Genomic DNA, 17788 nt, shown 5'->3' with positions numbered 1-17788 from the left:
TCTGCAAAGTTGATATGACTCCTGTCTTTAATTAATTTTCTCCATTTGAAAACATTTATTTAGCTTATTGTTAACATTAGTGTTGCTGCTGATGCTTTTTATAAATAAAATTATTTTTGTAACACGAAGATTCAAATTAACATGAAAGAATACTAATTTTCAACACTTTTTTTAAGATGACTGAAAGGAGGAAAACCCAAAGTGAAGTATGGACTTACTTCACTCAGTCATTGCCAGGGCTGGCAGTTTGCAAAGAAGGCCAAATGAATGTGAGCATGGGGTCAAAATCTAAAACAACAAAAAATACCAGTGCACTTTTTTTATTTTTTGCACTTTCAGACCCTTCTATTTATTGGTGTATTAATAAGATTTGTTTTGTTTTCTATGCAAGGAGGGAGTGATTGTTATACATAAAATGGTTTGTTCAGTTCAGTGGTGTTGTAATCGTGTCAAAAACAGAAAAATAACAGTAAATATTGGTTCTGTATATCGGTTATCGGGCACATAAAAACAAAAAATATCGGTATCGGTTCTAAAAAATCAATATCGGTCGATCCCTAGTAAGAATAATACATTAATAAAAACTAAAATAACAAAAAACAAAAACCAAGCAACAATAAGAAAACTAACTATACACAAGAACCAACCGATAATAAACATTAATAAAAAAAAACAACAGACTAAATAGACAGAAATAACCAAATAACTAACAAAAATTCATAACCAAACAAAACCTAAACAACCAACTAATAATTATTGAGAATAACAATAACTAACATATATTAAACAAAAACTAAAAAATAACAAAACAAAAACCAAGCAACAATAAGAAAACTAATTATAAACAACCGATAAAAAACGAACAAGACTAACAAATCAATCAAAAACTAACAAAAATTAATAACCAAACAATACCAAACCAACCAACAAATAAATAGTAAGAATAACACTTAACATATTAACAAAAACTAAAAATAACAAACAAAACAAAAATCAAGCAACAATAAGAGAACTAACTATAAACAAAAACCAACCAATCAAAAAAACTAACCAACAAGACTAACAAAACAACCAAAAATAACTAACAAAATGTAATAACCAAACAATAACTAACCAACCAACTAATAATTAGTCAGAATAACAATAACTAAAAATAACAAACAGAACAAAAACCAAGCAACAATAAGAAAACTAACTATAAACAACCAATAAAAAACAAACCAAAAACTAACAAAAATTAATAACCAAACAAACCAACTAATAATTAGTAAGAATAACACTAACATATTAATAAAAACTAAAATAACAAAAAAATAAGCAACAATAAGAAAACTAACCATAAATAAGAACCAACCAATCTAAAAGCAACGAACTAACTACAAGACTAACAAACCAATCAAAAATAACTAACAAAATGTAATAACCAAACAATACCTAACCAACCAACTAATAATTTGTAAGAATAACTAACTATAACAATATAGTAACCATACTAACTATAAACAAGAACCAACCAATCAAAAAACATAAATAAAAAAATAACGAACTAACCAAACAAGACTAACAAAACAAACACAAATGAATAACCAAAAAGTAACTAAAGTTAACTCAAAAAAGGTAAACAACAACATTAATAAACTAAAGAATAACTAACCAATTAATCAATTGTAACTAATAATAACAATAACAAATATAAAACAAAAAACTAACGACACTAATGACACCTCATACAATCATTAAAAAGTTACGTTAAAAAAAAACCACACTAAAAAAAAACGTTCAAAAATAAAAAAAACCAACAAACAAGCATCAACAAGCAAATAAATAACTAATAAGAATAATTATAACTAACAAATATAAAATAAATAAACCAACCAAGATAAATAATCAACTATTATGCATGTTAAAGAACTGAAAATGTAAAGCGGCATCACAAAACAAAGAGAAACTTGCAAAATGCAATGCATGTAAACACAGGATGTCAGTGCATCAACAGATCCTACGACAGGATAAGATCGAACAGCACAGTTTGTGAAATCACTCCAGAGAACAGATCACACCAATTACAAACAGGGAATGACATTTGAATAAAGGAGGAAGCCGCATGTCAAATCTACATAAACCTACAAAGAAAATGAGTTGAACGCAGAACTCACCAGCGTTGTTGATGTTGTTGATCTGAGAAGGAATCTGCGCACTGTTGTTCCCGAAACCTCCGTTCTGCTCCAGGAGCTGTAGGGATTCATAGCCGTCATACACAGACTTCAGACAGTAGTAAGAACTTAACAGACTCATCTGGACAGTAGTCCGATGCGCACACACATCAGGAGAAAAGCAGGAACCCAGACTCCGTAATACTCATGGATCTGAACACTAGTCAATGACTGCAGAACATCGGGACGACTCGATCGCTGCAGGCTCTGTATGCCTCTCTGCTTCTGGCTGTTGGTGGTAATCACTTTAATCCAGAGAGAAACCCCTTCTTAACCCAGATCAGATGCATCTAAAGCCGCCCTCTCCACCATGTGTGCACATAGGACCATAACACTGACTTCTGTATGCAAACGCTCATACAAATGCTGTATGGATGCTCTTAACTAGATCACACACATGCATGATTATTAATCCACTTGGTGGTTCTTCGACCAAACAAGGCTGGAACAGCCCAATCCTTTTCTTGTCCTCCCACTTGTTTACCAGTCCTGTCTTATGTAGTGAGATCAGTGGCCATTAGGTCAGAGAGAAAAAGAGGGATGAGATGCTCCTTTGTCTCCAGGAGGTCATGGAGGGAGGAAAGGAAAGAAGGACAGAACTCGAAAGGAAGAGAGTGGCGGTGTCTCTAAATGGCCCTTCAGAGAGTTGCGATCTGTATGTGAGACTCTGCCCGACTCTGCATGCGTGTGTGTGCGCGTGTGTGTGAAAGAATAAGAGGTCTGTTTCAAATGAAGCACCAAAAGAGCCTCATTCAACCAACCAAACCAGTCTGGTGATCAAACAGAAGCTCGGAAGGAGAGTTTACTAAAATCCAGATGAATTGACAGTAGCGGCTTTTTCAATAGCTCATGCTGATATATAGAGAGCCAAGAGGGCCATTTTTGATTTCACATATATACACTACTTGCAATAACTGAATGATTGCAAATTATTTTAATATTTTAATTTACACAGAATATTAACATATGTAATGTAGGGCTGTCATTTTCGAGAAAAATCTAATTCGAACGGATATCAAATATCAAGCAATGTATTCTAAAGGCCTATACACACCGGGACGAATATCGCGCGCGCTTATCGTGCCGTTTTTCGGCGCGTCTTGAGTGTTCACACCCAAGCGATTTTCACTGGCGCTGCGCCGAGTGAACGTGCACATTCAGTCGATGCGCTCCCGGTACACAAGATGGTGCTGCGGCACTTTAAGCCTCTGACACTCGCTTGTCACACAGAAGGAGAAGAGAGACAGTATTTACGTGCTTGCCAAAACCATAGACATATTATGTATATGGACAAAACCATTCACACACTTTTTGCTAACTGGCAAGCAGCATTAGCAGTTCATCTTCTTCTTAGTCTACTTACTACTTCTTCGTCGTATCAGTGTGTGCTCGGCAAGACCGTTTTGTGCTTGAGCGCCACTAAGTCGTGTTTTACTGTCACTTCAGCAGCTCCAGGCACGTGAACAAAAGCGGCGATCTCATTGGTCGGACAGTTTTTTACGCGCCGCGTCAAAATAAAAAAACGAACCCGAGCCGTTTTTTTAAAAATTACGCTTTTACACCTGGCGTTTTGCGCGTCGGTGTGAACACTCATATTGGCGCCCATTGTTTAGTCCCGAGGCGTTAAACGTCGGCGATAAACGCGTGCGAAAATCGTCCCGGTGTGAACAGGCCTTAATATATTCGAATATCTACGAGCGCTGCGCGGGCACAAATAAACTAATATGGATTTGAAATTATTTTATCATCTTGAAATACAGGTGGAGAGAGCATTTTCTTGTGGTGGCCCCACTCAGCACGCGTGATGCGCGTAATGGGAGTGGCGGCACTGTACATGCATATATTTTTTATTTATATATTTGTTTGCACGTGACTGTTTAAAACCTGTGTAAAGACCCGTGTTCTCCCTTGTCTGACCACGCACCCGTTTCTGACACAGTTGGGATGTTTTTCACCCGTTTCAGCAATATTCACGGGTACCCGCACCCGTGCAGGACTCTTCATGGCACTTTAAAAACCGGATAGTTTATTTATAGTTCGATTACGGATATTTCACGTCATGTTCGAATGCATATTCGAATATCGAATAAAAAGTGACAGCCCTAATGTGATGCATTTATATGTAATATGATGTGTACTATAGGATTAATTCACTTCAAAATGAAAATATCCTGATATTTTACTCACCCCCATCTCATCCAAGATGTCCATGTCTTTCTTTCTTCAGTCGAAAAGAAATGAAGTTTTTTGAGGAAAACATTCCAGGATTTTTCTTCACATAATGCACTTCTATGGCAACCAAAATGTTGAAGGTCCAAATCAATGCAGTTTCAAAACGCTTCGAAGGGCTTCAGAGGCTCTGCGCGATCCCCGACGAGGGATAGGGTCTTATCTAGTGAAACCATCTGTCTTTTTCAAGAAATAAAATAAACATTTATATACTTTTTAACCTAAATTGCTCATCTTGCGCTGCTTTGCGACGTGCAACGGATTGCACAATCATGTCGGAAAAGTCACACCAGACGTAGGCAAGTACCGCCCCAAGCGAACGTGCGAGGACTAATACAAACGCCCTTTACAAAAAAACCCCATCTCCATCTTCAAAATCGCCCAACATCGTTGTTTTACCTTTTTTTGCTAAAGGATGTTTGTATTAGTCTTTGCATGTGCGCTTTGTAAACACGGGGCGTCTAGCGTGACCTTTCCGGTGTGATTATGCAATCTGTGGCACGTCGCAGAGCAGCGCAAGATGAGCAATTTTTTGTTAAAAAGTATACAAATGTACTTTTTTTTATTTTTTTAGAAAATGACCGATCGTTTCACTAGATAAGACCCTATTCCTCGTCTGGGATCATGCAGAGCCTCTGAAGCCCTTCGAAGCGTTTTGAAACTGCATTGATTTTGGATTTTCAACATTTTGGTTGCCATTAAGGTCCATTATGTTTTCCACAAAAAAACTTACATTTCTTTTCCACTGAGGAAAGAAAGACATGAACATCTTAGATGGCATGGGGGTGAGTAAATTATCAGGAAATGTTCATTTTGAAGTGAACAATCGTTTATTAATGTTTATTAATATGCTGTCAAACGATAACCTGGTCTTACCAGACATTTCATCTGTACAGAGAGTCTGGCCACTCTCCATTGACAAGCGTTAACTTCCTTGAAGGCGGGTACTCTGCTGAATTTTAAAACTGGAGTCACTCTGATCTGCCATAACCAATCGCTAACGTTTGGTCGTGACGTATGTCACGCGCCGTTCGCCTTTGATTCTCATATGGAAGTCCGCAAATAAATGTGCAGCCACCTCAGTGATTAAACCTTGTGCATTCGGATTGTGATTTATTCACGGTGGAGGGGAGAGTTTTGTGATCGGGAACGCGCTGCTCTCGTGGTCCGTAACATGATTGTATGCTGTAAATATGCTGTCATATGCTTGGTATGATAAGAATAAATGCCGGGCCACAACATCATGGCCACCAATAAAACTCAGCAAAGATTGTTCTTGCTTGGCTTTAACTTCTGGATATTCGGCAGCGGTGCCAGGAATGAATGGCTTCGCTCGCATCTTTTCTCCGCCGCCATTACTGAACTACAACTCAAACTAGCGCTAGACATCAACGTCATCGTTCTCAGCCACTCCCTCTGTTCGCTGATTGGACCGGTAAAAAATTGTTTGGAGAAAACCTAAGCATCTACAGCAGTCCCAGACGGAGTACTGAAGAAAAATGAAAATTGAACGGAAGTACGTAGGAGGGCGGAGCGCCAGGCTAGTCAAACGATGAAGCGCATCCAAAATAAAAGTGTGTGTTTACATGATATGTGTATACACATTTGAATACACACACAAACACACGCATGTATATATTTAAGAAATATTTGCATGTATATACTGTATGAGATATATATACAAAAAATTATATTGTATATAAATATATATATATATATTTTATATATAAATAGAACACATTTTTCTTAAATGTATACATGCATGTGTGTGTATTTATATATACACATAATAAATAATTTATATGTACATAATACGCAGTACACACACATAGGTAAACAAACTTTTATTTTGGATGCCATTAATCGTTTGACAGCACATACTACATTTATATGTATAACTGACATCTTGAAGACCAGCTTACATCTTGGGGCCTGTTTAACACCTAATCACTTCATGCGTTCTCTGATCGGATAGCTATCCGATCGGGAAAAGACCAGGTGTAAACGCCCTCCGAAACGCTTTTGAGACGGATTAAAATCCGATCACTCAAACCACTTCAGGAGGTTGTGAATGAATGAAACTTGACAAGTGTAAATTCATCTGGTTGTTGAAATCACATATGTGTAATATTTACAAATACGTAAATATTTATTCCTCTCGAAAATGTTAAAAAAATGTACGCATGAGAGCATGTATGGCTATATAACATGTTATAGCCAGTTATGACAGCGCTACTCCAACACGCATCGCCGCAGATGAGCAGCTGTGTATCTCTTCAGCAAGCAAACGCACAAACAAAACTGAAAGGAAGTCGCAGGCGCTCAACACACAATAGTCTTCATTAAAAGTAGTGAGACTAAATGATCTTACCAGTGTTGATGCCGCTCTCTCTCCTATCGCTGTCTTTGATCTTGAAATTAGCTGATGATAAATAAAATACAGCTCATATCTGTTGCTTTCGTCGATGTGAACTCTGTTAAATTTGCATATAGCGCAGGAATTGAAGATCGGATTTATATTCGTAAGGCCAAGTCTAAAGAGAATAATTGTTTTAACAAATCATCTGATCAGTACTAAACGCACGAAGAGCCTTATCATACACCTGGCACGACGCAAGTGTTTTTTGCTAGTTATCATTTTCAATGTGTTCAGTTGTTTGCGCGTTGCTATTTTGAGGCAACTGAAAACGACTGCTGTCTAAAGCGGTCTAAAAAACCTGGTCTAAAGTCAATGGCGCAGTATTTTTTGTGTTATTTAAAGGGCGCGTTAGTAATATGTGCCTATAGGTGGTTCACAACACGCGTACACTCTGCTTATTACACACACAGGGACGCACAGCAGCACACAAATATTAAAAATAAAAGGATTCCTCTCTGGAGAAGCGTCTTTCCGCTCGCAAATTCCACCAAGTAAGTAGCGAATCCGCCATGGTGCGAGCGCAACTGGCTTTTAAAGGGAATGGGAGACACTGATTGGTTTATTGCACGTTACGCCCAAAACACACCCATGACTCATTAAAAGACTAGGTACAACCCTTTTGGACCATGAGCCTGGCGCGCCGACTGATTTTTCCGTAGCAAAACTGGATTCAGACACGCCCCAAGTGCACCTGCGCCATGTGCTTCACACCATGCACTCAGATCGTTAAAATAGAGCCCGAAGCCACCAGGTGTAAACAGGCCCTCGGTTAATCTGCCTAAAAGTTGATACGGTTATTGGCTGATGCCATGATCTCAAAATGACTAAATACTGACAGATTAATCAATCTGGCTAAATTATAATAACTGTGTCGGTTTGGCAGATTAACAGAAGAGGTGATCCCATTTTGGTTGACCATTATAAAATCTTGCATCACATATTTAGCAACCCATGAATGACTAGTGACGACTTGATCTAAGAGACCTTCAGTACCTCAGTAATGGGAGACTTGGGGTTGACGTTCCTGGCTGCAGCGATCTCCTGCAGTTGGTTAACAAGCTCACCGATGGACAGCCGTTCCTCTGGATTGATTTTCAACATAGATCCTGGAACAAACACACAAGGCTTTTTTTTCACGCAACTGCATTCAGGACCAAAATGACAGTATGAAGCAGGAGAGATTTTGGGAAGAGGGAATGTAGTTACGCTCCTGCGGGATACTTACGGATGAGTTGATGAAAGACTGTGTACTTGGTGTCATTTTGTGGAATGTTGTATTTGCCGTTTACTATCTGGAGTTTGGCTCCCTCTTCAAACGGGTGCTGCTTAAAACAAAGCAGGTACAGGATGCAGCCCAGAGCCTATAGGGAACAAACAAAGACTCTTTAAAAACACAACTTACAATAATTGCAGAGAAAAAAAAAAAAAAAAGTGTTACACTGTGCCCTAACCAGGTGCTATGTGACAAGTAATGGTAATACGCCAAATCAATCAAAACATATCTAACATTGAATACAGAGAAACAAACAAACTCTACTTCTGCTATGCGACACGTTGCGGCTAGTTTCGAAAAATTAAGACAAACAATTGATCATTTGATGCTCTCTCATCCCACCTGGTTTGGACAAAAAAAAAATTTTTACCTTCGTAATCTTTTATTAAAACTTTCCTTTTCAGACTTCTTATTTTTCCAACATTCCATCATAACTGTACTTACTCATGAACTAACTCACCCATATGTCTTGTTTCTCATTTATTGGGTAGTTGGAATACAGGTCAATCATCTCTGGTGTCCTGTATGCTGGAGTCGTGTTTCTAGTGATCTGAGAGACACAGAGAACAGAGTAAAAAAAGAGGGCGGGGGGGGGGGGGGGTGAATTTATGCATTCTGAGCTTTTTACACTGTTAAAGACTTGGATTCCCATGCTAAACATGGCCAAAGTTTAAAAAAATAAGTTGGACGTTTGATTGAGGTAGCTCTGTGCCAAAAATACTCCTTCTGGTTTCTCTCAAGTTTCGGAACGGGTTTTTTTCGAGTATGGGCCTATGTGACGTCAACAGCGTTAAGGGGACAGTGGAGGGACAGTGTTTTTGTTTGTTCCCTGCATTTCGGAGATGATTGTTTTATAAACAAGGCCCAGTTCAACTCCGGTCCAACGATAAAGGTTCACGGTCATGCGTTGGATCCGCAGGCGGTGAGTAAAACTGCTTCAAATGTCTGTGTGTTGTTGGCTATCAGCGCGTAAGTGCACATCAAGTAAACTAACAACAAGAACGTATAGTTAATTTATCAATACGTTCTTCTGTAGTCGCTGCTTCTCTTCAATTTCAGCCTCTGGATCTGATTCTGGATCATATATGAATGGCTGAATCTGATCGATAGCCATCGTTTATTTAGGACAACGTTTTTTCCACGTTTTCTAAGGACGCCACAGCTTTCAGGCGTTCAACGCAATAGCTGCGGACGCTCATGACTCTTTAGCTCCGCCCACACGATACGCCTCCAGCCACTTGGTTTTATTTGGAAAGACTCTGTACAGCGTATCTGTCTTTTATAAATATGATAAAACTAAAGACTTTTCGGAGATATGAAGGATGCAATACTACTCTATGGGTACTCAAGATTGACAGAAACTGTGTGTGATACCCCAGTTTAAAAGATGTGCATGTGTGGATTCAGAGGAATCAATTATGATAAATAAATGGCCTTGCTCAACAGTTTAAGTAAAATATAATGATTGTTCAAAAGTTTTTTTTTTTTTTTTTTAAAGAAGTCTCTTCTGCTCACCAAGGCTACATTATATTGATCAGAGATAAACTAATAAAATGCACATTTATTTTCAGCATCAATCACTCTTATATATTGATTTGCTGCTCAAGAAACATTTCCTTTTATTATCAATGTTGAAAACAGTAATTTCATATTTTTTAGGATTCTTTGAGGGATAGAAATTTCAGCATGTATTTGAAATTTTATTGAAAGCATCTTTTGCAACATTATAAATGTTTTTATTGCAAAAAATGTATGCATCCGTGTGGGATAAAATTATTAAATTCTTATATTCCACTACATAACACAACGTCTATGTACATCTATAAAACTAAACACGACAACAAAACACTACAGGAAAAAAAGAAAAAGAGGGTGGCAAAATGCTAAAAATGGGTACTCATTGGGTTCTTACAAAAATGCACATCAACTGAAGAAGCACAAACAGACATTCATGTGTAGAGAAATGGCGGGCTTTGTGGATTGCGTGGGTTTCAATTTACTACCAATAACTGATTTAAGAGGAGCAGAAACCAAACAAACTAATTTAATCAACAAAACAATTAAATCAGTAGAGGCTTCCACGGGAAATAGCCAGAGATTTTAATACAATCACCGCAAAATATTTCTCTCTGGCCACATAATGTAATCTTTCCACAATTATTGTGACAATCCATGAATCACAATCTATGGCAAAAATAACCAACCAGAGGACAATGATGTCATGAATGATGTTAAACTGGAACTAATATTTATATAGCATAAAGCTGAATGGGCGCTTGGAGAAGAAGAAGAAGATAAATTTTTTGCATTTCTTACCTCATCTTCCACCATAGACCTCTTATGAGCAGACCAACTGTAGTCTGGGTAATGTGCCACGATAGTGGCGCTGCCAAAGTCACACAGCTTCATGGTGCCCTGGTGACTGATCAACAAGTTCTCGATCTACAGAAAAGAAGAAATGTTAGTACATCAAACAATGTACTTGATCATTTGGCACAGCTCAAAAGAGAATATACTAATTTTGCACATTTTTTGCATGTTATTAAAGCAATGAGTCACATAAGGTCATGTGTTACTGCGCTTTTACCACTTATATATATATATATATATATATATATATATATATACACACACACACACACACACACACACATACACATATATACACACACACAAACACATATATACACACACACATATATACACACACACATATATACACACACACACACCACACTATGGTAGTATTCATTGTACTGCATAATGCATATTTAGATTATACCATTATATTTAAATAAAATTAATACAATTTATTATAAATAAAAAAATACAGCAATAAAAATCTTCTGAGAATATATAAATGGCAAAAAACAAACAAATAAATAATTAATGTAATAAAAATATATTATTAATATAATATTATAATAAAATAAAAAAGGAAAATGTACTTATTAACCGAAATTAACAGTCATTAAAATAAAGTTGCAATTTTCTTATGCAAAACATTTCTATTTTTTATTCTTTTGATTTTAGAGTAAAATATGTTTCCAAGAGATTCACCCTACTGCTTTAATAAGTCTCATTATAAATAACCTAATAAATAAACACTTCTTTGGTTCATATCTTACTTTGATGTTCTGTAAATAAATAATTATTCAAGGATTTAGTCTGAAAGAGGGAGGAGCCTCACCTTCAAGTCACGGTGTATGATTGGTGGAGACTGTTTGTGCATGTGCTGCACAGCACGGCATGACTGGTAAAAGATCTTCAGCACTGTGTCACATGACATGGGTCCTTTCTGCTCCACCTTCTTCACAAAATCAACCAGCTGGCCTGCAGGAAACAGAGGGCGGAGGTCAACATGAACACAGGAAACCGACGCCGGTGCCAGAAAGTCAGAAGGAGAGAGTGGAATGTGTTAAGTCAGTCAAGAGTTTCCCTTTCGCGTTCATAAAAACTGAAGATACATGAGTTTAGAGGTAATCATCCAGTAACTAAAACCAAACTGTGTTAAAGTGAGTTACAGGGCTGTCAGTTAAATCGTGATCAATGCCGTGATCTTCTTACATTAACATTTATTTACATTTATGCATTCAACAGGTGCTTTACAAAAGCAACTTACAAAAGAGGAACAAAAGCATTTATCAAAGAGCCAACAATATTCGTAATGCCAGGTTTATTAGACAACTAGATTAGGAAGCAAGCGAAAGACCAGAAGAAATGCAGAGAAAGCAGTTATTTTAAAAAGCTTTCAAATATTGCTATTTATATTATGTTCCAATTTATATGATAAGTTAGTAGGGGTGTGAAGAGAAGAGATCTCGTGCCACGAGATCTCGCGAGACTAAACCGTGACGAGATTTCTCGTTGAGGTGAAAAGCTGTCTCGTGTCATATTGTAATGACGGAGTGTGAGGGTGAAGTTAAGATAGAATATACCAACACTAGGTTTACATTACGCCTCCACTCTAGTTTGGCTTTTTATAGAAATAAAAACAATTTAATTCAGGTGGATAACAGTCACTTCAATTCCATCAGCTCATCCAACACGAGCGGTTCGAGCCGTACATAGTGCACAGCACTGATCACGTGTCGAGAAGACGAGTGTGTTACGTTTTAGCGGACTGGACCGTGGCGTTGGATTCGCTGCGCAGCAGAAGCGTCAGACTTATATTTGAAAATGCGTGTTCAGAACCACCAGTACTATTCCCAGAGTACGCTAGTCTAGCTATCAACAGACCAAGCTCAATTTAAGATTGAACATTGTTCTGGGGAGTCTGCTCTGCGATCTTCTACAGCACAAGAGGCGTGATCAACTGTCATAGTTCAAAAGACTCTGTACGCAATTGGATAGTCCTTCAACCAATCAGACCACAAGAGGCGTGATCAACGGGCATCGATCCATCCCTTCTTTATCCGTCATCGTGTTAAACCCGCCAATAGCCAGTCTGTGATTGGTTCCCGCAAAAGTGTAACAGAAGCAGTAGAAATTAATGTACAGGTTTCCAGACTGAGGGTGCGTTCACACTTGTAGTTTGGTTCTTTTGGTCCGGACCAAAAAACAAAAACAAAAAATATAGTCCTGGTCCGCTTAGCATTCACACAGGCATTTTTAACAGCGAACCTAAAGTTACCGAACCAAAGGCATAGGGATACGGTCACAAACTGATTGGTTGGCTTTTATGACGTATATTTTACGATGGAGCTTGCTTACCAAACATTCAAAACAATGCTGTGTGTTGGATTTCCACGACGCATGAGCGAGAATATGACGCAGATCCGGCGTTCGGACATTTACATTTTACATTCACATTTATGCATTTGGCAGACGCTTTTATCCAAAGCGACTTACATTGCATTCAAGGTACACATTTTACATTTTGTCAGTTCTTGCTTTCCCTGGGAATCGAACCCATGACCTTGGCGTTGCTAGCGCCACGCTCTACTGTTTGAGCTACAGGAAAGTAGACCCAAATGTAGACCCGGACACATGACCCAGAAGCGATTTGTTTACAAGCAGAGGAAGACGCGCCGCGTCTAAGCTGTTGGATTCTACATTGATCGTGCTTTAGGTCTCGGCGTAGTGCTCAAATGGGACTAAAGTGTGCATTCCATGGATTCCCGAACGCCGGCGCTACGTCATATTCTCGCGCATGCGTCGTGGAGGCACACACGGAAGACAAGAAGAGGTTGAATAAAGTCGATATTTTGATTTTTTTTTTGCGGACAAAAACTATTGTCGTCGCTTCGTAAAATTATTGTAGAGTCACTGTGGTGAGATGGACTTTGTAACGAAGTTTTAAGTGCCTTTTATGGGTCTTGTGAGTGTAAATGTACTGAATGCCAATGGAGGCCTATCTGAAGCCTTTCTCAGCCATCAGCTTTCAACAAAAATATCTTCATTTATGTTCCGAAGATGAACGGAGGTCTTACGGGTGTCGAACAACATGAGGGTGAGTAATTAATGACAGAATTTTCATTTTTGGGTGAACTAACCCTTTAAAGTGTGACTTGAATTTGATACATAAATGAATTTGCCATTAAGGTGGTTTCTGATAAACGAGAGCCCAGTACAGTATGCATGCGATTATGTGTTCGTACCTCTACAGAGCTCCGTGAGGATGAGGAACTCAGCCTGGCCCGTGTCCGACTCTTCTTTACTGATGGACGCAGCGGAGCAGAACTGCACGACGTTGGGGTGACCAGACAGCTTTTTCTACACAGTGCATATGGAGAAGCATAGCGTTTAGAAAGGTTTTGATTTACTGGGAAATTCTTGTTTTTCTTTCTTTTTTTTACAAACTGGTGAAAGAAAACATGCAAGAGATGCTTTGGTCAGCAACATCTTCGCCTAACTATAGGCATGAAAAAACTGTGCCTAGTTAGGACATTGTGTAATAATGTAGCCAACTTGTTAAATTAAAGACGTTTAATGATTACCATGAAGCAGACTTCCTGAATGATGGCCTTGTTCTTTTCCTCTTCATTGGAGAGAAGTCTCTGCACAACAACAACATACAAACTAATTAATATACCACAACTTTTTTTTTCAAAATTACCAGAAAAAAAGTGACAAAAGTGCACAAAATGCTTAAAAAAAATCAGGGCAAATAAATGCGTCTAAAGGGAATTTCCTCATTTTCTGTATATGTTATGAAACCTTTGATATTCTATTTTATTCTAGGCCTATCTAGTGCATTATGGATTTGAAGTACTTAAGACAAATGGACAAGTTGTTTTTTGAGTTTTTATGAGTATTTATATACTAAAAGAAGTCTTTTTAGTAAAAACTTTATTACTATCATTATTTTAAATTTTTTATTAGTTTAATATAAATATTAATTCATTTTTATTTCAGTTTTATAGTCATTATAGTCCTTTACCTTTTTTCAGTTAGTTGCCAAGAAAACATTTCAAATTTAGGTTTAAGTTTTTTAAGTTTAAGTCTAATATTTATTTTATTTTAGCTTTATTTCAATTATCAGAGATTTAAATAAAAGAAAAAAAAAGTAATAATAAAATTAAAAGTAATCGTCTAAGTTTACAATAACAACACTGTTATATGATCGTATATAGCAACAACAAAAAAACAAAACAAAAAAACCCTAAAAATTCCAGGGGGGGAAATATTGGCAAATACTCATTCACTACTATGTAAAGCATATTGAAATTCATTAGCACATATAATGGCAGTCAATATTGATTGTACTGAGGCTATCTGAAACAATCTGAACGTGAACACATTTTATGTGTGATGAGGTCATCATACCTTGAGCGCATAGTCCTTACTGCTGCCCAAATCCTGGGCTTCATACACAAACGCAAAGCCACCTATAAAGAGAGGGAACATTTTGCATCAATGTTTATTTTAGGTTCACTGTGATGACAACTATCTGAATTTTATGCTGACTTGGAATTGCACAAACAGGACGTGAGCGAGAGCTGATTTCCGAAAAGACAAGTAGACTACTCTAGAATCAGCCCATTAAAAGGAAAGAAACTTCTTTTTGAGTGGCACATTAGTCAGTAATTATCGTCACATTATAAAATCCTCTATAGATGTAAATGAATGTGTAAGTCTTCAAAAGTACATTTGAAACATTCACACAGGAAAAAAAGCGTCTGCCTTCAGCAGTCATTATTCAACAAACAGACACAGAAAGAAATAAACTCTACAGCTATGATACAACACAAAATTAACGAAACACTGATAGGATCTTTGTCTCGCAACCATTTTACACAACATTTCACCAAGAGTCAGTGCTGTGGAGAAAATACTAGAAATTAATTTTAAAAAGCCTACCTAATTGACATTATATGGCTGAAATTTAAAAACCCAACTAAATACAACAGATGTTCAAAAGTAAATAAGCTTAAAAACAAGAAATAACATTATCAAACAATAGAAATTAAATTGCCATTTATCAATAGACCCAATACTGAATTACTAAAAAGTGTAAATAAGTATAAGGGCTTCCTAATATATATTTGGCAATTTGTTTAACATGAACTATTAACCAATAGCCTACACAGGTTGGTGAAGAGCTAAGAATTAATTCATAAAAATGTACAATTTAAATAAACACTTTAAAATAATAAAAATGGTAACATTTTAGTTGGGGACCAATTCTCACTATTAACTAGTTGCTTATTAGCATGCATATAACTACCATATTGGCTGTTTATTAGTAATTATACAGCACATATTAATGGCTTATTCTGCATGACTATTAATAAGCAGTAAATTGGGAGTTAATTCGTATGCAAAAGTCGTAGTTATAGTCATACGTGTTCTCCAAACTAAAGTGTTACTACAAAAATAATTAAAACGAAATTTACTAAAAAATATAAAATATTTTATGTTCCCCTGCATATCATGCAGCCATTAACTGACATCAGAGTACCATGAACATGCGAATGTGTCTTTAAATGAATGAAATTAATTTGAAAAATTCAGAGGATACTTCAAATTAATATTTTAGGTCAAAGGTGTTCAGATGACTAAAACGTTTGCGAGTCCCTGATCTACACAGCATAGGAAATGTTTGTTAAAGTCGGCATGAAACAGAAGCTGTAATTGCTCTTTTTTCCCTATGATGTATATCCGAGTGAAACGGCTTCTGAAATGAGAAAGAAAAAAAGTAGAGCTGGGCTTGGCCCTCGCACCATGGCGGAGGGAAGTTTAACATTTTTGATTAAAGATTATGAGGGCATGAATTTTAAAAAACATGAACTAAAAAAATTAATTATGAAGTGCACAGATAAATCATTTATAATAAATACTACAATAGTACATTCAAAAATAACAACAGTTCATTTTGATTTCATGGCGACTTTAAAATTGCAAGTAATTCTAAAGATGAAACAATATACACTATATTGCCAAAAGTATTGGGACACCGCTCCAAATCATTGAATTCATGTGTTCCAATCACTTCCATGGCCAAAGGTGTATAAAATCAAGCTCATAGGCATGCAGACGCTTCTACAAACATTTGTGAAAGAATGGGTCGCTCTCAGGAGCTCAGTGAACTCAAGCATGGTACCGTGATAGGTTGCCAATAAGTCAATTCGTGAAATTTCCTCACTACTAAATATTCCATGGTCAACTGTTAGTGGTATTATAACAAAGTGGAAGCAATTGGCAACAACAGCAACTCAGCCATGAAGTGGTAGGCCACGTAAAGATCACAGAGCGGGGTCAGCGCATGCTGAGGAGCACAGTGCGCAGAAGTCGCCAACTTTCTGCAGAGTCAATAGCTACAGACCTCCAACCTTGTGTGGCCTTCAGATTAGCTCAAGAACAGTGCGTAGAGCTTCATGGAATGGGTTTCCATGGCCGAGCAGCTCATCCAAGCCTTACATCACCAAGTGCAATGTAAAGCGTGGGATGCAGTGGTGTAAAGCAAGTGTAAAGTTTGGTGGAGGGGGGATTATGGTGTGGGGGTTGTTTTTCAGGGGTTGGGCTTGGCCCCTTAGTTCCAGTGAAAGGAACTCTTAATGCTTTAGGATACCAAGACATTTTGGACAATTTCATGCTCCCAACTTTGTGGGAACAGTTTGGGGATGGCCCCTTCCTGTTCCAACATGACTGCACCAGTGCACAAAGCAAGGTCCATAAAGACATGGATGAGTGAGTTTGGTGTGGAGGAACTGGCCTGGCCTGCACAAAGTCCTGACCTCAACATACATACATACATACATACATACTTGTTCCACCTTTAAAATTATTTGCTAAAATATACATATTAATGAAAGATTAAAGACAAATCGTTTTTCTCTTTGTAAAAGCATGCACTGATGACCAGCAACATGTATTAAGAAAGTAAAAAAGGATCTCAATTAGGCTAATCTATGCGTGAATATATAAAAATTCCAGCCCAAAATTTTGAATAGAAATATCTGAGAATATACCTGACTGATTATTAAAATGAACAATAATAAAATATAGAAAGTACAGTTCCATAAACAGATGTTGACTGACTGCATTAGGTCAACTATGCACAGGTGTGTATGTCTTTACATGAACAAAAGTGACAATGTCAGGTATTTATGGACAGTTGTGAAACAATCCTCAAGTGACCAAAACGACCTGTAACCATGGCAATGGGTAAATGAATACCAGCGGAGGCCTGAGTCAGGCTGCACGAATCAA

At 37.3% G+C, this 17788-nt stretch overlaps 1 protein-coding gene across 4 annotated transcripts in view; it reads right to left on the bottom strand.

The window, feature by feature from the left end:
• The window catches only part of gak (cyclin G associated kinase), a 65194-nt gene that overhangs the window by 42566 nt on the left and 4840 nt on the right, over positions 1–17788 (bottom strand). For all 4 annotated transcript variants that reach the window (XM_079815856.1, XM_079815858.1, XM_079815857.1 and 1 more), the window contains exons 2-10: positions 14903–14964; positions 14074–14133; positions 13735–13849; positions 11325–11467; positions 10451–10576; positions 8595–8684; positions 8087–8222; positions 7855–7967; positions 2157–2232 (exon numbers count right to left, since the gene is read on the bottom strand). In XM_079815856.1, coding sequence (XP_079671982.1) covers positions 2157–2232; positions 7855–7967; positions 8087–8222; positions 8595–8684; positions 10451–10576; positions 11325–11467; positions 13735–13849; positions 14074–14133; positions 14903–14964 — 921 coding nt within the window. The remainder of the gene's footprint in view (positions 1–2156; positions 2233–7854; positions 7968–8086; positions 8223–8594; positions 8685–10450; positions 10577–11324; positions 11468–13734; positions 13850–14073; positions 14134–14902; positions 14965–17788) is intronic.

Source organism: Gobio gobio (assembly GCF_949357685.1).
Source record: "Gobio gobio genome assembly, chromosome: 4".
Classification (NCBI taxonomy): domain Eukaryota; kingdom Metazoa; phylum Chordata; class Actinopteri; order Cypriniformes; family Gobionidae; genus Gobio; species Gobio gobio.
Note: the sequence above shows the minus strand (reverse complement) of the source record. Positions and strands in the feature narration are given on the sequence as shown.